Source organism: Psammomys obesus, unplaced genomic scaffold (genome assembly GCF_907164565.1).
Source record: "Psammomys obesus unplaced genomic scaffold, mPsaObe1.curated_primary_1811, whole genome shotgun sequence".
In the NCBI taxonomy this organism is placed as follows: Eukaryota; Metazoa; Chordata; class Mammalia; order Rodentia; family Muridae; genus Psammomys; species Psammomys obesus.
Window position 1 is genome coordinate 5,571,693 of NW_026592118.1, and position 27,991 is coordinate 5,599,683.

Here is a 27,991-nt window from a genome sequence, read left to right on the forward strand (position 1 = left end):
GATACCTCAATCAACAGTCTTTCAGAGGCCATCTGTGGTAGGCTACTGTCCTGTTTCCTTTCTTCTCCTGCTTCCTATGTCTATTGAATTTGCCCTTCTGAATGAGGCTTGAGCATCTTTCCTAGTGTCTTTCTTGTTGTTTAGCTTCTTTAGGACTATTTAGTATGTTTATCCTATATTATATGTCTAATAACCACTTATGAGTGAGTATATGCCATGTGTGTCTCTCTGCTTCTGGGTTACCTCACTCAATATGATCTTTTGCCTAGAAATGTGATGATTTCCTTGTTTTTAATAGCTGAGTTGTATAATTGTACCACAATTTCTGTATCCATTCCTCCATTGAGGGACATCTAGGCTGTTTACAGATTCTGGCTATTATGAATAGAGCTGCTAAGAACACAGTTAAGCAAATGTCCTAGTTGTATATTTCAGCATATTTTGGATACATGCTTAGGAGTGGTAGAGCTGGATCTTGAGGTAGCACTATTTCTAATTTTCTGAGAAAGCACCAGATTGTTTTCCAAAATGGTTGTACAAGTTTACATTCCCACCAGCAATGAAGGGGGCTTCCCCTTTCTCCACATCATCTCCAGCATGCATTGTCACTTGAGCAGTGGTTTTTAACCTTCCTATTGCTGTGACCATTTAATACAGTTCCTCATGTTTTACTGACCCCCAACCATAAAATAATTTTTGTTGCTACTTCACAACCGCAATTTTGCTACTATTATGAACAGTGACGTAAATATCTGCAAATGGGCCACAGGTTGAAAACCACTGCTTTAGAGAACCCTGGCTTATACCACAACTATGGTATCATTACCCACCAGGAGACAGAACAACCAGTATTGACAAAGATGTAAGGAATTTGGAGTCTTCAAACAACACTGTGAAAATGTAAAATGGCACAGTCACTTGAGAAAACTATCTGGAAGTTCTTCAAATGACCAAATGTGCAGTTTCCACACAAGAGTTCTACTCTAGATATTGTTTTAAAAAAATGAAAATAAATTCTCTTGTGTAAACTTAACCAGAAATCTTTATAACAATAGTATTGATAACAGCCCCAGCCGGAAAAATTTCAAATGTCTGTCAACTCATGCATAGACAACTGGAATGTGTAATGTCCAAAAGTAATCTTTTAGTTGGCAATATAATTAAATTCCATACTTACAACACAGAACAACCTTGGACGTATGTTAAGGAAATAAGCAAGTCACTACAGATTACATGGACTATGTAAGATTCTACAAATAAAAAATATGTGTAGAATAAACAAAGCTACAAGGACAGAAAGCAGATAAGGCTTGTGCCCATTGCTGGGGGAGATAGGGAACTGGAGGAAGATCTCTTTTGGAGGGTAACAGTGCTTTCAAACTGTTGGGAAGGATGATTGGACCCGTGGGCGGACTTGTGTCACTTGACTGCCCGTTGCATGGGCAGTCCTCATAGCATACAAATTATATCTGTGTAGAAGAGCTTTCAAAGAGAAACATGGAAGTCTACCAAGAATGTAAAGTATTCCAGTATAAACAGGTACACATCATCTGACTAACGTAAAACTGAAACGAAAATTTTAGCACCTGTATATGGAATGTTCTCTTTTAAGCACTTCAACAGAGAGGACTTTATATAAAATGTATTTGAGAAGATGAAGGCAGAGTTGCATAATAAAAGTGATATTTTCCAACAAGATGAAGACATCATTGTAACAATTTGAATCTAACCTGGAATTCAAACAGACAATTCTAATTTTTTTTTAACACTGATACAATGTAATCAGTAGTCATGGCTCTATAATGTCTGTGGATTTTGTTTTGTTTCTGCTACTGATTGTTCCCATATTATGTGAGAGAAAAATGGGAAAATGTGATTGTCATAAGCAGACACTTCAGGAAAATGGTCTATGCAGATGGAGTAATTCGTAGCAACACCAGAATAGAGTTTGCATCGGTACTGACTGAATAAAATCATCATGAGAATTGATATGTAACAATGCTGCAACAATTTCCTATTCTGATTCACATCAGTTCACTTCCGTTCAGATGGCAGCTGTCATGCAGATGTGTCAGTGCTGCTGTTTCCCATAAGGTAAATGTACACGACCCTGTGTGGTCAGTGAAATCGAATTTCTTAGAATGAGCAACGAGAGACTGTTTTGGAAATATATAATAAAAATTTACCTCTGAAACACAGACTCACTACTTGTCTCTGGAAGTTTAGAGAGTGACAGAGCCATTTGCAAAATCAGAGATATAAAAAGTTGGTTTGATTTCTGCGATATTCAAGGCAAAGCCATTTGGATATTAAATCTTGCTTTTGAAAATGTGATGTGCCATATGCGTGAAAGAAAATTAAACATTCAGGTGACTTTGAAGCTGAATTGTCATTCGGTAATGCGGTAGTCCCAACATGGCCACAACACAAAACAGCTCATCACAAGACCCCTCAGATAAGAACATTAGCACAAACACTGAAACTTGGCAGGCTGCTGTGTTGCTTTGCGTCATTACAAAGGACTGTATCACAGATTAGTAGCTTTCAGAGTTGAGAGATAGCTCAGTAATTACTCTTGTCCTTCCTACTTGAGTATCTCTAATTCCTAATGGAACCTTCAAGATTCTTTTCACTTTGTCGGTGTAGATGAGATTTACAGCTATTATAGAGTTGCATGTGAGCTAAAAAATAAACAGTGTCTCTGTGTCTAATTCTTGTCATTGATGAAGGAGTATCAACAATGGATGAAAGCTGCCAGTAAACAGCTTGACAATTTATCAAACTGCAAAAAAAAACAATAAAAAGAAAACCTTTCAGGTATTCAACAGTTGTCTATAGACCGATTCTTAAGACACTGGGACAGCTTAAAAAAAAATAAAAGCTAATAATTTTCCCAGCTTTCAACTGCTGGCAGTTTACACAAAGGACTAGAGATGGAGATCCAAAGAGATCCACACATAAGGATGTTAAGGTAGATGAAAGTTTAGAGATATTTTTATAGAAAAAATGTAAATTTTAGGCAAGAAGAGACTTTTTCTTTTACTTTCTGAATACTTAATATTTTTGTCCCTGAAATAAACTATGATAAGCAGGTTAATGAGGAAAGCATGCAAATATATTAATTGCATACACATACACATGGGAGCCATACAAAATGACAAATGGAATGCAAGTAAGAGCCATATGGTTAGAATTTAAATAAAATTCAGAGCTACTGAGGAAACTAGGGGCTGAAGATTCTGAAAAAAGGTGGTGACAGGGTCTGGGAAGTAAGATTGATGGTCATCCCAGAAAGCCACACTCAGAAGAGGTTATGGGCTGTGACAGTCTCTCTGGGTGGGTGACTTTTACTTACTATTTTCATAATAGATATGAATTAATCTTCGTTGGTTGATAAAAGCTGGGAAGAGGTCTATGTTGACTGACGTCTTTTTGTCTTTTTTTTTTTCACTGTCCTAAAGAAAACTTCAGAGATAGCTCTTCCCTAAGTCTTGAAGAGAAAGGACCAAAAGGGGCTTTATTTATTCATCCTTTTATTTATTTATTGGCCTTTGGTTTGCAAGTGCTGGGAATGAAACTTGGTTAGCCTCCTTAGTTCAAAGCACTCAGCATGCCAGAGGGCCAAGCTGTGGGGTGCTACTTCCTGAGCCCCAACTCTACATAAGAAAATAGTTTCAGAATTTACATGGAAGCTTGACTCTCAGCTGAGTGCTGGATCATCTATTTCTGGAAAGAATTCTTCAAAGAGTGAGAGGCAGCGGACCGGCCCTCAGAAGTCTCCCATAGTTGTACAGCCTCTGGAGACAGCTCACCTGTGGAGAGAACGTGGTCCCATTGCACCAAAATGTAAAGCGAGCCGTAAAAAAGTCTGTACTTATTTTTGAGTTATGCAGTAATTTGTAGATAATATGCATGCAAATTTATGCAGCTGTCAATTAGAATGTTCTGCACTGTTTCAGAGCCTTAAACATCGCCCTGGCTTCTCACAGTGTCCAGCTTTCTACATGCCTTACTGCTACTTCTGAGCCCTCAAAACATGTGGTAGTTGTTTTTGTATCTAATGTAAGTAAGCACTGGAAAACACATTTTAAAAATTTATAGAAAGATGTCTTTTATACATCAGTGTAAAATGACAGTTCTGTTTTAACAGAAACCAACATATTTCATTTTGAGTAAAAAGTGCTGTGATTTGGGAGCACAAGCAGGAGTGACCCTGACTGATGTGTTTGCTCCAAAGGGAAAGAAATGTCAGGTGTGGTAGTGCACCCTTTTAATCCCAGTACACAGGGATTAAACCCGCAGAGGCAGGTTAATCTCTGCGATTTTAAAGTCAGTCTGGCATACACGCGTTCTCAAGTCAGCAAGGACTACATAGTGAAACCTTGTCTAAATGGATAAACAAAAACATTTTCAAAGTGGAAGAAATTTGAAGTTACAGACTCCTAGACTAATGCACTCAGTTGATATAATAATGCTTCTTTCTCATCCAAGCCACAGTAAATAAAGCATTTTTTTTTTCTGTATGTTTCAAATATTCTGCAGAATGTTTGGTAGAGGCTCATGGTCCAGTAAGCTTCCCATGCATTCCTTCAGGTTTACCCAACAGCCATCTGAACATTAGGCCAAATATAAGGGTTAAAAGTACATGTCAGTTCTAACGGGGCCAGGTACCCGAAGGTGATCTCAGCTCTCCATGTGCCCGTCAATACTGTTGTTAGTCAAGTTCAGTCTGCAAAATCAACCTTAAAATGATGATACAATAACTGGATTTCCCTTTCAACAAGCGACCGGAGAGCACAGTCTTAGCACACATCTGTCTTACTTAGGGTTTCCACTCCTGTGTTAACCAATTAACGAAAAGCAACTTGAGGAGGAAAGGGTTCATATACTTACACCTCACAGTCCATCAGCTAGAGAACTCAGTGCAGGAACTTGAGGTAGGAACTTGGAGGCAAAAATTAAAGCAGAGGCCATGGAGAAGTGCTACTTACTGGCGTGCTCCTCACGGCTTGCTGAAGCTATCTTCTTAAAGCACACACACTGTCATCCCAGGAGGGACACCACCCACAGTAAGCTGACACCTTCTGCACTGTGGTCAGTTTGAACTCATTGATAACAAACTCAGAGTCATCAACAATGTACTGAGGACAGAAATTAAAGGACTTCCCCTCCTGGTCATTTAACCAAGTTCAAGCCCAGACTTGAATTCTTTACTTCATTCTCCCCATGTCTTTCATCATTCCTGTCTGTTGTATGAATCTGCCTGAAGATTGGTTTTAAATCTACCCCAGTGTCTGTGTCTGTCTCTCTGGATGTGTCTGGCACTAATAAATGTCTTTGCCCTCTCTTTTTATTGAACAAAGGAAACATAAAGGGAGAAGGAATAAAGGTACTTTACAGAAATCTTTAACAGAGTTTTTATAATAAATTAAATTTGACCCAGATAACAAACAAACACTATCAAACAATATCTGAATGCTTATTTCAGCATTTATGGTGTATATTTTATAAGGCTGCATTTAGCCTATTTTCTGTCTCTAGAAAATTATTATGATACCGCTCCTGAAAATATACCTACATTACTCTGGACATGGAAGAGATTATAACTTAAGATTATAGCTATGTATTTGTTTAGGTTGTAAAAGTTGATTACATGAAAAATCTAAGGCAAGTAACCTTGACTCTTACAATGTTCTCTTAAAGGCAGGTTAAGCAATCAGGCCAAGTACACAGTAGGAAATCTGTCTAAAGGCTCAAGTGACCTAAAGGTATGTTGTTAACTCTCGCTGTGAGGTCCAGCAACACTGTCAGTCTTTGAGAATGTAACAAATATTTTAACATAATGCATTGGCACACCACATCATTCATCCGTCAAGAAAATGTACCCCAGTCTTGCCCATAGGCCATTCTGGTGGAGCGTTTTCTCAATAAGGAATCTCTCTTCTAAACAACTTTAGCTTGTGTCAAGTGGACAAAACATCTTTCCCAAAGAGAAAGTTGTTCCTTGGTAGGATCCTGTGCCATTCTAAGTTATGGTAACTGAGTTCAGCAGGTAGTGAAACATGTATCAAAACACTTCCCATTACACTAACTGGTCCCCCAGGGTTCTGGGAAGTGAACAGAGATGCTCCCCAAATACAACAATCTGACCATAGTTGCCCCATGTGTCTGCAATCAATATTCAGCTCTTGCTGGAGAGACACGAGGCAGGAGAATCGCCTTCTTGCCTAGAGGCCTTAGAAATGGAAAAGTTGATCAAAGAGAGAAAGCAAATGTACTTATTCCCAGAAGAGCATCCTCTCGGCCTTTTAATTATGTTTTGAAACACAACAAGTTAGGAATTTAATGTGTTCCTGCCACTTCTTCACATAAGCTTCTGAATAATCATTTAAACTTAGCAGCCAAGAGTCCACTGTGCTTGAATTAGGCTTGTGTTTCTTGCATGTTTCAAACCTTTCAACAAGAGGTTTCTGGAGCTCTAGGTGATGGCTGTGAGAGCACAAACTTATAGCTTTCTTTCTTTTTATTAACATATGTATGTGTGCCCCTGGGTGGTGTAGATGGCTGTGATCCGCTCCGTGGGTGCTGAGAACCAAACCCTGGTCCTATACAAGAGCAACAAACGTTCTTAGCCTCTGATTTATCTCTCCAGCCCTGATGGTGCAGTTTCTAGCCTCCCTGCCCCTCTTGCTTTTATGATCAGAAGGTTGGGTTTTTCTCTTTCTTTGTTAAAATATTTACTTGAGGTATGTGTTTTGAATTGGGACAATTAATTGTTCAGACTAAGTTTTTTTTTTTCTTATTGATTTTTATATTGAGGAATGTACTCTGAAGTTCAATTAAAAATGACAATTATAATCTCCAAGATCATGATCAATAAAGCACTCGAGGAAATGAAATATTGACCATAAATGGTCTGAGGCCAAACGCAAATAAAGAAGCAACCAATTTGCATCTGAAGCAAAGTCTTTGGCTTATTTAAAGGAGAATGACCATCTATTAAGGAAAAAGGGGGTTGAAAAAAAATCCCACCTTTGTTTTGTCAGTCTTTTCATAATGTTAAGAATGATCTTGATCATCACTCCAAAGACTGAAGATATCTTTCAATATATGTACTGCCACATATGGGGACATTATTCTTTTGTAGTTAAAGATTATTTTATTTATTACAATCTACTCACTTTGTAACCCAGCTGTGGTCCCATACCTTGTCTCCTCCCAATCCCATCCTCCCTCCCTCTTCTCCTCCCATGCCCCTCCCTCAGTCCACTGATAGGAGAGGTCCTCTTCCCCTTCTAGCTGACCTTAGCCTATCAGGTCTTATCAGGACTGGCTGCATTGTCTTTCTCTGTGGCCTGGTAAGGCTGATCCCTTCTCAGGGAGAGGGTATCAAAGAGCCAGCCACTGAATTCATGTCAGAGACAATCCCTGTTCCCTTTACTAGGCAACCCACTTAGAGACTGAGTCTATGGTCTACATGTGACCAGAGGTTTTAAGTTCTCTCCATGCATGGTCCTTGGTTGGGGACATTTTTAAAATATATTTTAAGAAATACAGGAAGAAATAGGACCCATAAACATTTTTTATCATCATTAAAGGTATTTACTTTATATAATAAATAACCTAAGGGGCAGGCTAAGTGTTAGGACTGGCTTGAGGCTGAACATTTCAGCTGATTGAAATAAGCCACAGTAATGAGACCAGAGTCTACTCATCTTAATATTGTCCAGTAAAACTATATGAATGTTCTTCTAAATTTCTAAGATGCAACTCCCATAATTAATCCAATACTGTAGTGTATTTCCACATAATTTCTTATATGAATGTCAAAGACATTGTTGTTCTACGTAGCTTATTATCACTTTTGATGTCATTTTTATTAATATTTTTTTTTCATTTTGGTAAGAGAATATTGTCTTTGTAACTTTAAGTTGGAGACTACACTTTTTTTTTTCTTTCCGGGAATCCCTACAAATTTGTTTCTGGCTTTTAAATATCCGGATTCCACTCTGCTGTTTCTACCCTCTGTGCAGAGCAGCTTCCCTTTAAAGTTTCACACTGTGCTTGATAATAGAATCAAAAGGAAGAGGCCTTTAGCTCACCAGAAATAGAAAACCTGTCACCTTTCCCTGAAAGCCTTTAGATCAGGCAGTCCAGCAGCTGTCATAGTCAGAGTAGTTTTTATAAAGTATCTAGAATGGGCCTGGCAAAATTATCATTTACTTCATCCCATTCAGTCACCTTTTAGGGGGAAAAAAAAAGGCTATCTTTGCTCAAAAAAAAAAAAAATGGCTGTAGCAAGAGAAACTTTTCCTCTGTCCAGTCAGGCCAGTGCTTATGGGGCTGCAAGTCAGTTGACAAGCAGATATGAGCAGAAGGAGAGGCAGACATTGCCTCTACATCATCCAAGTGGAAGTCTCTTGATGACAAGAAACTTGCAGAATACACCAAAGTAAAGATTGGTGGTACATCTTTAAAAAAAGGGACAGGTGTGGTTCAGGCTGCAGGTTGCCTGTGTCTGCCAAGGACTCTTAGAGGAGGGGTCAACACAGTTGTATTTTCAAGAGCCTCTGCTCCGATTTAATGAGGAAGGTACAGACAAGATTTCAAACAACTTCACTGTAAAATAGCCTTTATTCTCAAACTACTAACTACATTTGAGCTGTGACCTGAAAGACGTAGAAATATAGGCAGTATTTTAAATTTGATGCATAAAAGTACAAAGTAGGGACTCTAATTCTACCCTTAGCTAAAAGACTATTCCAAGGTCGTCCTTTTTGTCCCATGTCTTTTCTACCCCTTTTCCCAGGTTAGGTATTTGCATTCGCATGGAGATAGCTGGAGGAGTGATGGAGGCAGTGTAAATTAACGGGTGGACAAGAATTCAGATTTTAGCACCATGCACATGGATTCATGTTATTCTGTCTTCAAGTTCTAGCTGTCTCTCTCACTTGTAACGTAGCAATAAAAACACAAGATTATTCTAAGACTGAACAGGGGTGAAGCACTCAGAACGAGAAGACACATAACATGAAGGTTTTGTAGTTTTTTGTTCTCCCCTTCATGCTTAAGACTAGTTTATCTACCATGAGCTACATCCGAGCAGGGGTTCTAGGTTACATCCATACATGGTCCTTCGTTGGAGAAACAGTCTTATAAGAGACCCCTGTGCCAAGATATATTTGGTCCTTGTGGAGCTCCTGTCCTCTCCAGGTCATATTAACTCCCCCTTCTTTCTTATGATTCCCTGCACTCTGCCGAAGGTTTGGTTATGAGTCTTAGTATCTGCTTTGATGCACTGCAAAGTAGAATCTTTCAGAGACCCTCTGTGGTAGGTTCCTGTCCTGTTACTTATATTCTCCTACATCTAATGTCCATCCCATTTGTCTTTCTAAGTAAGGATTGATCATCTTACCCCGGGTCCTCTTTCTTGTTTATCTTCTTTAGGTGTATAGATTTCAGTATGTTTATCATATCTTATAGGACTATATGAGTGAGTATATACCATGTGTGTCTTTCTGCGAGCTCAGTATCCAAGTGGGTACCCTAGTAAGGGGAACAGGGACTATTTCTGACATGAACTCAATGGCGGGCTCTTAGACACCTCCCCCCCCCCACCGAGGGAGGAGCAGCCCTGAAAGGCCACAGAGGAGGACTTTGCAGATACCTGATAAGCTAGGGTCAGATGAAAGGGGAGGAGGTCCTCCCCTATCAGTGGATTTGGAAAGGGGCAGAGAGGAGATGAGGAAGGGAGGGTTGGGAGGGAATAAGGGAGCAAGATACAGCTGGGATACAAAGTTAATAAACTCTAATATTTAAAAAAAAGAATAAAAAATAAGAAAAAAGACTAGTTTATTTGCATGTTTTAGTGCAAAAATGATTCCACATTCAATGACGAAAATGTAAACAAAGTAGAAAACAAGCATTAGCATATTCAAGTACAGTTTTTCTAGAGGACATGAGACTTCTAAAGTCCTGTAACTGATGATAAAATAAGATTCACTGTGTATGGATCAAGAGGATAGTTTGGTGGGTAAAGTTCTGCCAGGAAAGCAAGAGAACCTTAGTTAAAATCTCCAGTACTCTAGGAGTGCTGTAGCTGGATCTTGAGGAAGCACTATTCCTAATTGAGAAAACACCATTCCCAAAGTGGCTGTACAAATTTACATTCTCACCAGCAGTGGAGGAGGGTTCCCCTTTCTCCACAACCTCTCCAGAATGTGTTGTCTCAGGGTCGTTTTGATTTGCCCACAGAGAAAGACAAAGAAGCCAGTCCTGATGAGACCTGATAGACTGAGGTCAGAGGAGGACCTACGCTATCATTGGACTGGAGAAGAAGCATGGGAGAAGAGAGGGAGGGAGGGTAGGCTTGGATACAAAGTGAATAAACTGTAATTAATAAAAATGAAAATAAAAAAATCTGTACACCTAAAGAAACTAATCAAGAGGGAGGACTCTTACTAAAATGCTAAATTCCTATCCAGAAAGGCAAAGAGGATGGACATCAGAAGGAGAAAAGAGGGAATAAGTCAGGAGCCTGCCACAGAGGACCTCTGAAAGGCTCTGCCCTGCAGACTATCAATGCAGATGCTGAGACTTATGGGCATCCTTTGGGCAGAGTGCAGGGAATCTTATGAAAGAAGTGGGAAACAGTAAGATCTGGAGAGGACAGGAGCTCCACAAGGAGAGCAACAGAACCAAAAATTCTGAGCATAGGGGTCTTTCCTGAGACTGATATTCCAACCAAGGTCTATGCATGGAGATAACCTAAGACCCCTACACAGATGTAGCCCATGGTAGTTCAGTATCCAAGTGGGTTCCATTGTAATAGGAACAGGGGCTGTCTCTGACATGAACTGATTGGCCTGCTCTTTAATTACCTCCCCCTGAGGGGGAAGCAGCATTACCAGGACACAGAATACAATGCAGAAGACAATGATGAGACCTAATTGACTAGGGTCAGAAGGAAAGAAAAGAAGACCTCCCCTATCAGTGGACTTGGGGAGGGGCATGCAAGCAGAGAGTGAAGGAAGGGAGGGATTGGGACGGGAAGAGGGAGGGAACCACAGGGGGGATACACAGTGAATAAAGTGTAATTAATAAAGAATTAAAAAAAATGAAAATAAAAAAATTAAATAATCTCCAACACTCATTTAAATGCCAAGTACAACATCAAATGGCAGTAATTCCAGTGCTACAGAGACAGAGATAGGTGGTCCTCTGGAGCCCATTAGATAACCAGTGTACGAGATCTTGTCTCAAGAAATAAGGTGGAGAGCACCCCAGGAAGACACCCGATGTGGACCTCTGACCTCGGTATGCACTAACCTCCCCACACACAATTGCACTCACCTACGCAAACAGGTAGATTTGAATACAACACACACAAAGTATTTCAATATCTGTCTCGAGCTAAACTAAGTTACCTTATCTATAAAAATTGAGGCAAACAGAATCTCAAAATAATAGAACCATTTGACATTAATATACAAAATCATTTTAAAGTACTTCCTGCAGATTTTATCTTACAGGATATTTGTTGATGCTACTATTTACAATATTATTACTTATTACATTTTAAATCATATGTAATGTTGTAGGTACCTTTGGATATTTTGTTCCAATTTACCAATATAAACATTAAATTTGTAACATGATGAAAGATTTTCAGCTAAGAAATGTGAGCAATGGTTTTTTGTCTACTTACTGTAATGTATTTTAATATCAATTCAAACATCCATTAGCTTATCACAGGAATGTATTCAGTTGCTACAATTCTAGTTACTACAACTTGATATATTTATTTTCCATTCACCAAGCTGTAGTGATGCAATCAAAAACAATTTTGTTACAGTGATATTTTGAACCTCTCATCACACAAAGAGACACAAATAATTCTTACGCTGAGAATCTCCCTTATAATAAAAATGACCTATAACTCTGAACAGGTGGCTGTGTAAGGGCTTTGGAAACTTGGAATGAAGAAATAGTCATACAATAGAGTTTCCTAAAGTCCCTTACACTCTTCTAAACTTTTTAATCTAAGTCATGGGACATTCAGGATGTTTCCACCCATCCCCTCTCCCAGGACACTCAAAGTAAGTTATCTTTCAGGTATATTCTTAAGCTAGTTTGAGATTTGTTCCTTGTGTGGGATTTTTTTTTCCCCTAGGATGTGGAATTGTAGCCAAAACTAGAGAGCATTCGGATTGTAAATTTGGGTTATGGAAAAGTTTTACCTTCATTATTTTGGGCTATGTGGTGGGTGGGTGGGGGGACAGATCATTTTGTACAAGACTGGCCTCAAACTCATGATGATCCTCCTGTCTCAGTTTTGCAAGAGTAGGGTTTACTGTCGAGAGCCAGTATACGAGCTTTGACTTGAATTCAGCTAACTAGGGTCTAGCAAGCCCCTGCTTCACATGTTGCTCAAAAAGATTAGCATTCCCTTTCATGTCTGCCAATCTGATAAATGATAAAGTGTTTTTTATTCTAATTTGAATTTCCCAGAGGTGTTTTAAGAGAATAAAAATAAATAGTTCACTGTCACTGTTTGCTATTAAACTTTGTCTTTTCAGTATATAAGCTCCAAAAAAGTAATATTTTGTAATAGATATTGTTTCTTTTGTAAATGGTTATAAATAGTGATGGTGTCAGGGTTTTGTACAAGTACATATTTTCTTCTTTTCTGCTATTAACTCTAAATGTGTATTAATTTTGTATTCAGCGCTCCGGGTCTTTACAAAACACTGTCTTTGATTCTGTATTGAACGTTCACCTTGAGGAATTTGCTCAATTGATTCAAAATTTTAGTTCCTCTAATAGAATTACTGATACACACTCCAAATACAAAACATTGATGGAGACTCTCAGACGCCCACTTTCTTCTCAACACTGAGCTTTGTGGTGGATCTCTAGGAGCTTGGGGTGGTAATTTCTCAAGCATTTAAAACCTTTCTCAAAAATGCCAGTCCCAACATCTCTGTCTCCAGAAAAATACCCAGAATTCCCTGGCAAGTCATGCTTGTTTTAGGAGATTCTTCACTTGCTTCTCCCAGTCAATTCCACCATCTGTACATCTCCATGGCTTTCCATCTCTGTTGAAGAACAGATACATTTATCAAATGGTCTCCAAACCCCATTTAAGCTTTGACCTACACAGACACATTACTTTTACTCCTTTAGCTCCAAACACACAACATCTCTTCCCTCAAACATATCCCAGAAACTCACACACAGAGTACATGCAATTATCCTCTGCGGCGACTGCTGAGTTTGTAGAGGCTCTTGCCCATTCTCATGTATGCCTTGCCGTGCTTGTTCAGTTTTCTTTCTCAGAACTTGTTACCATGAATGCTGGTTGAATTGTTGTTGTTTTCTTGTTCTCTCTTGTCAACTTTACACAAGACTGGAATTATCTGAGAAGAAGGAGCCTAAGTTGAGAAACTGCCCCCATCAAATTGGCCTGTGGGCCAATCTGTGAGGCATTTTCTTGAGTAATGATTCATGTAGAAGAAACCAGATCCCTAGAGTTTGTGCCACTCTGAGGCATGTGGTCCTGTGTTGTAGAAGAAAGCAGGCTGAGTACGACTGTAAATGCCAGTAAATAGCATTCTTTCTGTGGTCTCTGCTTTAATTCCAGCCTCCAGGTTCCTGCCTTGAGTCCCTGCTTTGAATTCTCTTCATGATATGTTGTGATTGGGATATTTAAGCTAAAAATGCCATTTCTTCCCTGAGTTTCTTTTGGTCATGGTCTTTAACACAGTAATAGAAAGCACAGCAAAGCACTGCAGACAATAATATGTTTATGCGTGTGGTCCATATAATCCGCATAAGATTTTTTTGATTGTTGTATGTCCTTCCAACTATTGAGTAGGCTTATAGGAAGGGAGATGCTAATATATTTATTATTTACTGTTCTACTGTTTGCTTATATTTGGAATTAGCACTCAAATGACTAGTCAAATAAATAACTGAATTTTTGCAATTTCCCTCTACCTTTTGTGGTTTTGGTTAGAGATGTCACTATTCCCAGGATACTTTTAAATTTTTATTTGTATTTTGATTTTAATACTTGCATGTATTTTTGGTATAATCAGTTATCCATGATTTATGTTTATTAAGTGTTCCTGTATCCTGACAGAAAATGGGTCTTATCATAAGTCGTGTTCACCACCTTTTCTGTACACTGTCATAATGAGAACACAGTATCATTGGCTAGAGTTTGTGAACCCCACTGCCATTCTGAAGTCAAAAGTTGTCAAGGTCTTCACAGATGAGCGTCCAGCTTCTGTCATCTGGTGCTGCCCTCCTGTTTGCACAGATGCGGATGCTGGTTCTCAGAAGGAGCTCCTCTTCGTTGACCTGCAGATCAGGGTCTCTCACAGTTACCTGCTCTGATAGCCTTGCAGACTCCTCAGAGTCAACTCTGCATGTAGGAAGGTGTGCAGAAACTCAGTGTTGACCTTGCATCAAATGAAAATTACTATTCAGCTCTGAATTCAAAAAGCAAACCCAGAAAGCTGTTTTTATATGTGATGAGCACATGGCTTATAACCCCTTACTTTCCGACCATGTACTCCCTGTAAAGCCTGGAAGTCAGTCAAGATCAGCAATGAGCTGGACATTGTTGTAATTGTCCTGAGGCCTGAGAAACCTTTCACCTCAACCTAAATTTTTTTTAATTTAAATAACTGAGCACAAAATAGAAAATATATATATAATAGTTGGTATTTTATATTTACATACATGTATATAAATATATAAATACTTAAATAATATGTTATAAATATAAAAATAAATGTGTATATATTAAATACACTTGCCACTTATAACTGAATCTTTTTTGAAAGTGATGGTACTCTTTTTTTAATGTTATTGATTTATTCACTTAACATTGCAACTGCAGCCCCTCCCTCCACTCCATCCTTCCCACCCCCTCCACTCATTTCCCCTCATCCCCCACTTTACTTGCTAGGGGACCCACATGAAGACCAAACTGCCCATCAGCTACATATGTGTATCAGGCCTAGGTCCAGTCCATGCCTGCTCTTTGGTTGGGGCTTCAGTCTCTGTGAGCCCCCATGGGCCCAGGTTAGTTGACTCTGTTGGCCTTCCTGACGAGTTCTTATCTCCTCTGGGTCTTTCTATCCTTCCCATCACTCTTCCACAAGGCTCCCTGAACTCTGCCTAATGTTTAGCTGTGGGTCTCAGCATCTGTTTAGCCTCTCAGGGGACAGTTATGCTAGGCTCATGGCTGCAAGCAAAGCAGAGATCATTAATAGTGTCAGGGGTTGGCTCTCTCCCTGGAGTGTGTTTCAATGTCCAGTTGTCGGTTGGCTATTCCCTCAATCTCTGCTCCATCTTTATCTTTGCATGTCTTGTAAATATAAATTTAAGGGTAAATTTTGGTTTTAAGGTTTTGTGGGTGGGTTGGTGTCCCCCTCCCTCCTCTGAAAGTTCTACCTGGCTAGGAGGTGACCACTTGAGTCTCCATGTCCCCTGCTCCGAGGAGTCTAAACTAGTCACCCCATATCCTCCCAATCTCTGCAGGCCCCCATGGGCCCAGGTTAGTTGGCTCTGTTGGTGTTCTGTGAAGCTCTTGTCCCCTCTAGGTCCTTCTATCCTTCCCCCAACTCTTCCACAAGGATCTCTAAGCTCTACCCAATCCTCGCTGTGAGTCTCAGCATCTGTTTTGATCCTTGGCTGGGTGGAACTTCTCAGAAAGCAGTTGTGCTAGGTTCAGAGCACAGCAGTGCATCATTGTTAGTGTCAGGGTTGGCTCTCTCCCATGGGGTTGGGTCTCAGGATGGGACAGGGGTTAGTTGGACATTCTCTCCACCTCTGTTCTATCTTGCACATCTTGTAGGAAGGGTAAATTTTGGGTTGAAGTTTTGTGGGTGGGTTGGTGTTCCAGCTGCCTCCACTAGCAGTCCTCTCTAGTGAGAGGTGGCCTCTTCAGTCTCCATGATCCCCACTGCTAGGTTCTCAGCTAGAGTTATCCCCATATCCTCCCTGGAGCCTACCCTGTTCTAGGCCTCCAGCTTTTCTCAGAAATGCCCCTTCCCACACTTTCTAATCTCTCTGCCAGATCTCTGTCCTCCCACCACTGTTCTCCCCACATCTGCTCACCACCCTTGTTTCCCCACCTTTGTTTTCCTCTGTGCTCCCTCTCCTATTCTGTTCCCTCTCTTCAACCACTTCTGCTGCTTATTCTATTTCCTCTTCTGGGTGAAATTCAAGCATCCTTGCTTGAACCCTCCTCCTTACTTAGTTTTTTCTGGGGTAGGTGAATTGTATTACAGTTATCCCTACCCTTGATTTTGTATCCTGATCTCTTTAATAACAAATTCTATATCCCTGCTTTTTTGAACAACAAAAAATACTCATGTATTCTCTATAGGAGACAATGAGTTTTTTTCTTTCCCTCCAAAGAGAATAGTGGTCATTAATTCTTCATATATCAAAGCAGAATCACTAACCAAAATGTGAGCTCCTGCCATGCACAAAGACATCTTTTGTTTGCTACAGCCAAGAGCGCCTTTTATGGCCAAACATTTTTGAAGAAGCCATTAAGAAGTATTCTCATTTTCTCCATTATGGCTTTGAGTTGTGTGTGAGCAGAATTCTAAGGCATTTCTAGTGATTCGTCTCTGGTTTGGACCATCCTGACATTCTGTGCAATCATGCATTATGAAGACTCCTAATAATCCTTGATAAAGCTTTGGCAGGAGAGCTTGCAGATTGTACTCATCAAAAATACCACACTTAAAACAAACCTCTGTCACCAGCAACAATTAAAGTGAGAATTAACTACAAAATCTGCAAGGCACATGCAGTGCTGTGAATCAACTAAGCAATTAGCATGAGATTTTTAAGTGTCTGAATACAAATTCAGAATTAGGAAGTTATTATCAAATGATGTTACAAGCAATGTGAATAAATCTTTGGTAATATAAAAATGCTCAAGCGCTGTAGCACCCTTTTCTACAGGCAGGTCTACGGATCATGAAGCTAATGTCCTCAGAATCATAAACTACTGACGTTCTGTGGAAGCTGTCATTTTAGTCACAGAACCCTACACCTAGAGAAGCTGTCATACAAATAATCAGCATATTGGGTCCTGCAATTTGTTTTCATCTCAACACAGGCAGGTTTGCACTGATTTAGACTCAAGTCCGATTAATATTTGTTGAAAATAATTGCTGGAAAATGAAATATAACAGCAGAAATTTGTGATTTCCTCTTTCCCCCTCCATCCCTGTAGTAGAGGTCTCAGAGCTACATACTTAAGAGTTTGACAATATGTGTTAAATCAGAACAGGCCACAGACTCCAGCCATCTGGGCAATCGCAAAAGATCCCTTAATCTGTTCCTGCTCCAAATCAGCCACCAGTGTACTCTCACTATTGCATATTAACTCGTTCTTCCACAGACACTTTTTGCTAAAGAAGCAATGAAATGAAGCTTATACATACCCCACTATCTTCACACACGTTTCTCTTGCTTTTGTTTATTGAACAATATAAGATACTTATGGTTGACCTTAATTGACAACCAGAGGACATGCAGAATCACCAGGTAGAGAGCCCTCTGCCATTCCTGTAGGGTTCATTTTCATTGGGTTAATTCAGGGGGAAGACTTGTCCACTCTGTGTAGGACCATTCCCTGGGCTGCAGTTGTAAATAACACACACACACAAAATTACCTGAGCAAAAACTCTTATTACTTTATATTTCTTTACTTTTGATTTAGTATAATCAGTTTTTTGAAGTTACCCAGAGTTAAACTATAATATGAGGACATAATGTCAGGATATTTTACCACAGAAGCAGAATAAGTAAATACAAGAAACATATGTGCAAGAAAATGGCCATTAATGTCTGCCCAGATCAAAAAGGGAGAAATTTTCATCATGACAAGAATCACTTATTCTTCTGCACTACCCTGATAGCTTTCCCACAGCATGCTTAACCACCAGATAGTTGACTTTCTTTAAAGTGTGTCTATTATGAAAGCTTAAGTATTTAAATAATGTAGTTGTACCTTGGAGAGATGTCTTATAAATGGCATTAAGCTCTGTTGTTTTAGGAATTTTTGACTTAAGTCATCTTTTTAAAAAATGTGTTCCTGCTCATGTATAATTCCAGTTCCTTACATTTTAAGCTATTCGATATTTTATTGTATCAGTACACCACAATGTATTTCTCTTTTCCATTTTGATGGGTATTGGGGCTTTTAGATTACTTCCGGATATGCCTATTCTAATATTCCTGTTGACATTCTTAGATACACAGTCTGGCCAGAGTATCTTCTAGCATACACCCAGGCCATAAAACTGAACACCTTCATAGGAGACATATGTCTATAGGTTGCCCACTAGCAGGTGACCTTAACTTGTGAGTATCTCAATTCTCTACAAGCTGTGTGATTTTTTCCCCAAAAATTGTTGTACTAGTTTTCACAGCCAGCAAGGGTGAATGGCAGTTCCTAGTTCTTCACCTGCTTCACAGTATTACAAGACCTCAGACACTTTCTCTTTTTTTCTTCTTTATATTTTCTCACTTTGAGATTTTCTTTTTTTATTTTTTATTTTGTTGGTTCTGACATATTTCATTCCATTAATTCTTTTTTTGTCTGATTCTAACCTCATAAGAAATGCAAACATTGTATTCTTAATGTGGTTACTATCTTTTCTAATTCTCAAAATTCTGAACAGTCTTTTTCTAAACTATGATGACACTTCAGATAGATTCCAGTTTTCTGGCAGCAAAAATGTTTTCTCTCTATTTTAAGTGCAAAGGTACTCTTTTTAACTCACAACTAGGAATTTTAAATGTTGTCCAGAGTCCTCTAGTCCTTCAGTAGACCTGTTAGTGCTACTGTCTGAAGCATCATATCATTTGACTCAAGTCTCAGGTTTTGTTGTTTTTGTTTAGACACTGTTTTTAAAACTCATGAGATGCAATAGTATGAGACCTAAAATGGAAATGCTTCCTCTAACGGGACTATCATCTGGAGTTTGATGTTGTTAGCTTATTGGTCTTCTTTGTCTTCCATTTGGAACTATTACTGTGTTAAATTTTTACATAAGCGCATAATCTTGTATTTTGAACAAAAATTGAAAAATATGAACTCCAGACAAGTAAAGTTTAAGAAAACAGGTTTTGACATCTTTTTTTTCTGTAACCTACTATAAGGCTTTGAGCTAATAATCTTTATTTATTTTTGTTTTCTCATCTATTAAAATGAGGAACTATTAATGTCCAAATCATAATTATTCTTTTTTAGCAGTTCCCACCTTCTTTCTTTGTTGTTCTCCTGGCACCAGTTCTGCTGAACTTTATTTGCATATAGCACTTGTCCCTCTCCTGGTTATAGTTCTTTGAAGGTGGTATGCATGACCTCTTACATTAGCCCACTCTGTTAAGTACAAGATTTGAAGCAGTAGCTGCTCAATGGATATTAAATAGATATGTCAATGAGTTAATAAATTTTGGAAATAGGTGTGTATATAAAAATGATTCACTCAAGCTAGGTATTGCCATAGCAGATCACAAGTATGTCCCAGAGCTTCAATCTAATTTCACTGTTTGTGTTTACCTCTCTGATATATTGACTGCTTATTCTTACTGAGAGCAACTGGCCTGAGTTAGAATTTATGAATAGTGATCCAAATCTGTAATGGAGCTGAAGAATAAAGCTTTTAAAACATTGATCTGGATAAGGAATGATAGCATGTAATAAAGGTTTATTTAGGGTATAAAATTTAAAAGGCATGTTCATCAATAATTCATTAACTCTCCCTAAAAGGATCCTTAGTGTAAACAGTTCTATTCAGTACTTTTAATTAATTCTAGTTGCCACTACTAGCAACAGATTTTGAAAACACACCTGTGAAATAGATCCATTTGTTTATAGGTATTTACTTTCAAGTAAAATTAAAGACACTTTTGAGAAGGAATTTATCATAGTCAAAAATATATATACTAATATATTGGGAAACTCCCAAACAACTCAGGCTGTTGCCAAAAGAGTAGCTAGCTCTCCACAAACTGACAGCAAGGCCCTGCTGCTAAAGATAACACCCACACAACTCGCTGAGCTTGGAGAGATTGAGCTGACGCCTACAGAGAACCTTCAGCCCAGTGTTCTAGGCCTCTGACCTGGAAAGGTACTCTGCAACCCACCAAAAGAAAAAAGTAAACACCAATACAACCACAAGACCTTCGAGCTAAACTCTTTCCTCCCTGCAGAATGCGCAAGGGCAATGGCGGCACAAACCTGTGGGGGTAACCATCCAAAGTGTGATTTGACTTAAGGCCCACTCCGTGAGAGGGCACCCATCCCCAGCACTGTTTGGGTGACCAGCAAGAGTCTAGATAGTCCAGAGACCTATATAAAACCAAATACCACTGCCTTAAAAAAAGTGCAATAAATGTCTCCTAATGATATTCTGCTTACTCATTAATTGAAACCTTATTCAGCATCATCAGAGAGGCTTCTTCTTGCAGCAGAACAAATACAGAGAACCATAGCCAGATATTACACACAGAGAAAGACCTTGAAACAGTTCTAAATGAGATGTCTTCATCAAATCCCTCTCTCAGAGTTCAGGGAGCCCTATGGAAAAGGAAGCAGAGAGAATAGGGGAGAGCTGAAAAACAATGCCCTCTAAAACAGAGGTTCTTAACCTGTGGGTCATGACCCTTTTGGGGTCTGATATCAGATAGCCTGCCTATCAGATACCTAGATTATGGGTCATAACAGTCGTGAAGTAGCAGCAAAATAATTGTATGGTTTGTGTCACTACAGCATAAGAAGCTGTATGAAAGGGTCGCAGCATTAGGAAGGTTGAAAACCGCTGCTGTAAAACAAATGAACAAAGCTTTTATTACCATAGCTCTGCAGTAACTCTAGATTGTTTCAGCTATTCTGTTTTGTTTTCTTTTGGTCTGGTTGGTTTTTTCAAATGAGGTTTAAGAATATTTTATAGTTTCTGTGAAAAAGTTTTTTGATAAATTCATAGAAATTGCATTGAATTTCTATGTTGCTTTTGGTGGAATGTTCATTTTCACAATATTAATCCTACCAATTCATGAGCATGAGAAATTTTTAAATTTCCTGTTGTCTTCAACTCATTTTTCATTATCATAAAGTTTTTGCTGTTTAAATCTTTCACATTATTAGATTTATTCCAAGATTTTTTGGGGGTCTATTATGCAAAGAATAGTTTTCTTGATTTCTTTCTTGGTATGTTTATCATTTCTGTATAGAAAGTTTCCTGGTGGAGTATTTAGTGTCTTTTCTGCAAGAAACCATATCATTTGCAAGTAAATACTTTGACTTATTCTTTCTTGTCTGTGTCCAATTATCTCCTTCAGTTTTCTTTTTGGTCTACCTAAGACTTCATATACTATTTTGAACAGGAATGGAAAGTCACATCCTAATTTTGTTCCTGATTTTAGAAGACATGTCCAGTATTTCTCAATTTACTCTGTTGGCTGTGGACTTACTATGAATTTAATTTAGTGTGTTTAGATAGATCTCTTGTATTCCTAGTATCTGTAAGAATTTTACTAGGAATTTTACCAGGAACAAGTGTTGGATTTTGTCAAAGGCTTTTTCTGATTCTAATAAGACATTGATGTGGTTTTTTGGTTATTTATTTGTTTGTGTCTTTCAGTCAGTTTATGTGAAAGATCATGTTTTATTGACTTATTTATGATGAACTATCCCTGCATCTCTGGGATTAACCCAACTTGGTAATACTAGATAATCATTTTTATGTGTTCTTGACTTTAGTTTCTAACTATTCTAACTAACTTTCTTTTGTTTTGAATGATTGTTCGTTTCTATGTTCATTAGAGATAATGGATAATTTAATTTTTTGTTGAGTTTTTGTCAAAGTAAGATACCAGTTTCAGAAAAAGAATTTAGAAATATTCCCTCAACTTTTCTTTTAAGAAATAATTTGAAGCATACAGTTTTTAGCTCCTCTTTGAAGGTCCGGTAGAATTGTGCACTGACTCCATTTTACCCTAGGCTTTTATTAGTTGGGGGATTTTAAATTACTGCTTCTATCTCATTAGATGTTATGGGTCTATTTAAATTATTTACTTCATCTTCATTTAACTTGGATAGTTCATACATACCTAGAATTTGTTTATTTCTTTTAGATTGTCCAGTTTGGTAGAATATAGACTTTAAAAGTATAATCCTATGACTATTTCAATTTCCTAAGTGTTCTTTGTAACACTTCTTTTTTTCATGTCTAATATTACTAATTTGGATACCTCCATCTTTCCTTAAGCTAATTTGGCTTAAAAATTTATCAATCTTATTAAATTTAAAAGAGTCAACTCTTTATTCATTGACTCTGTATTTTTTTCATTTCTATATCATTGACATCGGTTGTGAGTTTGATTAATTTTCCCATCTGCTCTCAGTGTTATTTGTTCTTGATTTTTAAAGCTCTCAAGAACATTATTGGGTTATTAATACGAAAACAGTGCAATTTCTTGGCTGTTCCTGTCATCTGTGTTTTGTGGTGTGATCTAGGCTCTGTAGCTCCGTCATTTGTGGTATGTTTTGGTATGGGCATTTGTTCCTGTCATTTGTGTTTTGTGGTGTGTTTTGTGGTGTGGTCTAGGCTCTGTAGCTCGGTCATTTATGGTATGTTTTGGTATGGGCATTTATTCTAGTTTCTTTTATGTCTGTGTCTTTGCTTGCATTTACTCTAACCTCTGCTCTTATAAATCAGCTTAATGTTGCTTATTTTTCAAGTCTTGGGCCACTCAGGTTGTGGATAGGACCACCCATGGGCTCAGTTTGGCACATGGATAAGGTGACAGACAGGCAGGGGTGAGTGACTTGCTTTGCAGGGAAGAGGGGCTGTGCAGTGGCTGTCCAGTAGGCAGGCAGGCCAGTGGATGGCTCTGGGAGTTTTTTACCCAAAATCCTAGTTTGGACTGCAAGTTCAGAGTCTTAAAAAATCCCAGGTCTCTGCAGGGGATAGGGTGCTTTATAAGTGGGCAGGCAGGAGATGGTATTAGAATGGAAGGTTCTATGTCAGGTACTGGGTGGGGTTTAACACAGCTTCAGAACCCAGTGGTGTAAAAATTTATCTCATTTTCTAGTGATTAAATTGTTCCTTCACCTCTAAGGTTTTCATGCTATGCTGGTCCCTGAGAATAGAGAATGCTCAGGGACAAGTAGTCTTGGTAAGAGAGTCAGGCACCATCTTTCCTGAATGAGTTTTCTTTGCTTATAACTTAAACCTGGAAAAGGTGCAAATGACTAAATAAGTTTGTTGTTTTTTTTCTTTTTAGCATCATGTAAAACATCATATAAGATTACTAGTCCTTACTAATTATTAGACTTTCATCATATGTATGTTTCTCAATTTTATATTTATTTACAAATTTTTATAATCTTTTCTGCTTTTAATGAGTTCACCGGCTACTTCAGAATATTGGCCAAATGTAGTGACTGGTTAGTTCTTTATCCTGTCCTAAACCCAAGTGAAAGTGTAAAGCTTTAACGATCTTTCAGAAGTTGTATTTTATTTTCATTACCTTTATTAATTGATTTATTTTGGGGTGAGGAAGGTAACATACACTATTTAACTCTATTGAGGAAGTCAGAGGAAACCGCATAACAGTTGCCTCCTTCTACCATATGTGTCCTGAAGGTTGATCTCAGGTTGTTAGCCTTAGAGGCAAGGGCCTTTGCCTATTGAGCTATTTCACAGGCCCTGGGAGTTTTATCATGAACTTTAGAAGATAAAGAATTTTCTTTTTTTAATTTTCATTATTTTCATTTTTATTAATTTCATTTTATTCACTTTGTATCCTCCCTGTACCTCCCTCCCTCCTCCCCTCCCAATCCCGCCTTCCCTCTTCCCCAGCTGTGTCCCTCTCCCAGTCCACTGATAAGGGAGGTCCTCCTCCTCCTCTTCCCTCTGATTCTAGTCTATCAGATCTCATCAGGAGTGGCTGGACTGTCTTCTTCTGTGGTCTAGTAAGGCTGTTCCCCCCTCAGGGGGAGGTGATCAAAGAGCAGGCCAATCAGTTCCTGTCAGAGACTGTTCCTGTCCCTATTACTATTGAGGCCACCTGAACACTGAACTGCCATAGGCTACCTCTGTACAGGGGTTCCAGGCCATCTCCATGAGTCGTCCTTGGCTGGAGTATCAGTCTCAGAAAAGACCCCTGAGCCCAGAGTTTTTGAATCGGTTGCTCTCCTTGTTAAGCTCCTGTCCTTTCCAGGTCTTACTATCTCCCACTTCTTTCATAAGATTCCCTGAGCTCTGCCCAAAGTTTGGCTAGGAGTCTCAGCATCTGCCTCAATAACCTTGCAGGGTAGAGCCTTTCTATCAAGATGGGTTTTATTTTGCATGTAACATTAACATACTGAATCTACACTTTACCTTCATGCTTTATATAACACCACCATTAACAGTAAACAGGTCAGTAATATGAGAATTGGATTCATTCTCAGAATGTTTTATCTATTGATCTAATAATCAATCATTAGTCATCACAATGAAATATTACCACCACACACACACACACACACAAAAAAAAAACCTCAGTAGTTCAACAAAAAGATTGGAATTTTCTTAATACATTATGTAATCCAAGAAAAGGGAGTTTAGTCTCATACAACAGCTCTAGTATCAGAGACACAGCCCTCTGTCTATTTCTCTGTAGCAGATGGGCTCATTACCAGGGCACCAGCCACAGAAGAGACAGCAAAAACTGGTGCAAATATCACAGCCTATAGAGCTCTAGTTTGAGTGAGTCAGATAGTCTCACTGAACTATATTACAAAGAGCCACAGACTGCATTTATTCTTAGTGGCACTAAAGTCTTAGCGTTTAAGTACATATAACTAATAGAGACACTTAATCTTTTACTCTTATTGTCCATTTACTGATGGATTTGACACTAAGACAATGTATCTTAAAAATAAAAAAAAACTTTAAAAGAGCAACACATGAGTAATTTCAGACACCACAATGGCAAAGCAAGCACAGATGCCAAGGTATCCAAGTTCTTTGGGAACACTGAAGTTAGTGCTGGTTTTCTGAGTACACAATAGCTTCTTATATTGTTTTCAACATTTTAAAAGACATTTCCTCCACTAAATGAAGCTTTTTGAGCCAGAGAATGAAAACATTTTTCTCAGGGTAAGTATTGGAGTGAACAAGCTAGTCTTGTAGTGGATAGTATTCCCAAGCAAAGGCGCCAGTTTATGGGTGTTCACGTGGGTCTTCGTGAAAAGGCCAAAAGAAAAATATTGTGGCTATCAAAGATGGCTGCTTTGTGTGTCTCCATGGAAAGATGATTCAAAGGAGAAATCTTTGTATATGTTGGCTTCCAACCAAAGGAAGATTTTGTTCTGCCCCAAGTGCTCCGTGGTCTATCTACACTAACAATGGTTATTAGTAAATATTAATGTGTCTGAGTTATTTCTGCAAGAGTCTAGAAAATTAAGTAATAAACTACTGAATTTTTCTGTTATCTGCCAACATGTTTCAAAACAACCACAGTCTTAACAGCCGTTTTAAAGTGAAAGTAGCCTATTTTCCAACGTTATCCAAAGTGAGACTTAGGAGAGGGTACCTCTGGAAACCCTGGGTCTAGTCTGCAGCATCACATAGACTGGGAGGAGAAGCTCGTACCTGTAACCCCAACATCCTGGAGGTCAAACAAGAGGATGATAAATTCAAGGTCATCCTGGGATACATGAGAACTGTACCAAATTACATAAAAGTAAAAAGGAAAGCATGTGAAAAGATGAAAGAGGTTGGGTATAGAACTAGTTTGTCAAATCTGTTAAAATCATTCATTAGAAAGATGACTTTTTGAAATAGTAGTTATAGTAGTGAAGCTGTTTTTGTAATGAAATGTGTTTACGTCAAAGTGATAAAACTACTTGCCAAATAATTTCCCATATGTGGAATATTCTAAATTTTATTCAAAGTATATATCTTTTGAATATTTGCTATTTTCAGAGTTGCACATATGTTAATGCTTTTATCTATTTTTAGATAGGAAGAGAAAATGTCTAATGGAAATAGTAAAACCACAGCTTCTTAAAATCAATTGCAATGTTGATGAATCTTGAATTGTTCCCATAAAGCAAGAAACAGGAAATCATGCTCTTGAAGAGATTAGTTACATTCATCTCAGCTTTTTTTCTGACAGTGATGAAATGAGAGATGACATGAAGCTCATGATTAAGCACATTTCAATAACGTGATGCATCAATAATGTATAAACCTTATTCCCAAGTTAATTTTTTTTCGAAGCATGAAATGGCATTTAAACTTTGTCAGCTAGACTCTTTAAAGAACGAACTGTTGTCTTTGGGGAGCAATGTTTATTGACATTAGGATTTTTCTCTATGTAGGAGGAACCTTTCGTAATGGTCTCTGAAAATGTCCTGGGAAAGCCGAAGAAGTACCAGGGCTTCTCCATTGACGTTTTGGATGCCCTCTCTAACTACTTGGGTTTTAACTATGAAATTTATGTTGCACCGGATCACAAATATGGAAGCCCACAAGAAGATGGGACATGGAATGGATTAGTAGGAGAGCTTGTTTTTAAGGTAAGAATTTATTTATGTCATACCAAAAACTTCATCTGTAATCAATGAAAGCTATTTTCATATGAAGTAGCTTGATGGAAAATAATTCATTGTGGTATTTAGTGCAAGAGACTCACACAGTCTTTTTTTAATAATTTTTTTATTTTATTATTAATTACATTTTATTAAGTCTGTATCCCAGCTATATCCCCTCTCCCTCATTCCCTCTCAATCCCACCCTCCCTTTCTCATCTCCTCCCTGCCCCTTTCCAAGTCTAGTGCTTGGGGAGGACCTCCTCCCCTTTCATTTGACCCTGTTTTACCATCACACAGTCTTATTTAGCGAACTTTATGAAGATAAAACTGGATAGTAAAATAAAGTTTAAATTTAGATATCTCCTATAAGAGAAAAGGACAATTGCACTCTTCTATGTTTCTTTTGGCCTTTTATCTGTTGCATTTCGTTGATTTTTCTTATGATTTTCTAATGTAGGCAGTTCTTGATGTCAGATAAAAAATTTATAGGTATACTTTTGTCTCATCTGGTCACCTCTTCTACTTCACACTCTAAACTTTGACACAGTAGCTGCTAACATTCTGTTAGAGCCCCAGTGGTTTGAATTGAGTTGTACCTCAATGGCTACCTTATATAGCATCAGTCCTAACCTGCTGTAGTTCCTATTCCCAACACTTTTCCAGCCTACTTTTTAAAGAAGCAGCATGAAAGACTGCACTCATCAGAAGATCGAAGCAGATGCTGAGACTCACAGACAAACTTTGGGCAGGGCTCAGGGAGTCATAGGAAAGACTGGGAGAATAGAAGGACCCAGAGCAGAGAGGAGCTCCATAAGAAGACCAACAGAGCCAACAAATCTGATCCCATTGGGACCTACAGAGACTGATGCACCAACCAAGGACCATGCATGAAGAGTACATAGACCCCTGCTCAGATGTAGTCCATGGCGGCTTAGTTTCTCTGTACGTCCCTTAGGAATGGCAACAGGGGCTGCATTTCACATGGGCTCTGTTTCCAGCTCTTTGATTATTCCCCTTGAAGGGGCAGCTTTGGTAGGCCACAATCTAAGAGGATGCAGGCAGTCCTAATGAGACTTGATAGGCTGGGGTTAGATGGTAGGGAATAAGGGATCCCCCTTTCTGAGGACTAGAGAAGGGGAATGGGGGGAGGAAGGAGGTGGAACCAGGAAGAGAAGAGGTATGGGGCTGCAATTGGGATGCAAAGTGAATAAATTATAAAAAATAAAATTAAATTTAAAAAGTAATATGGCTTGTAAAGGAAGTAAGTAAGTAAATAAATGAATAGATAGATAGATAGATAGATGATAGATAGATAGATAGATAGATAGATAGATAGATAGATAGATAGATAGATAGATA

The 27,991-nt window shown here is 38.5% G+C and overlaps 1 protein-coding gene across 1 annotated transcript in view; it reads left to right on the forward strand.

Annotated features, from left to right (window-relative positions):
* Grid2 (glutamate ionotropic receptor delta type subunit 2) overlaps positions 1–27,991 on the forward strand; it is a 1,513,832-nt gene that overhangs the window by 1,132,100 nt on the left and 353,741 nt on the right. The window contains exon 10 of the mRNA XM_055612670.1: positions 26,420–26,617. Coding sequence (XP_055468645.1) covers positions 26,420–26,617 — 198 coding nt within the window. The remainder of the gene's footprint in view (positions 1–26,419; positions 26,618–27,991) is intronic.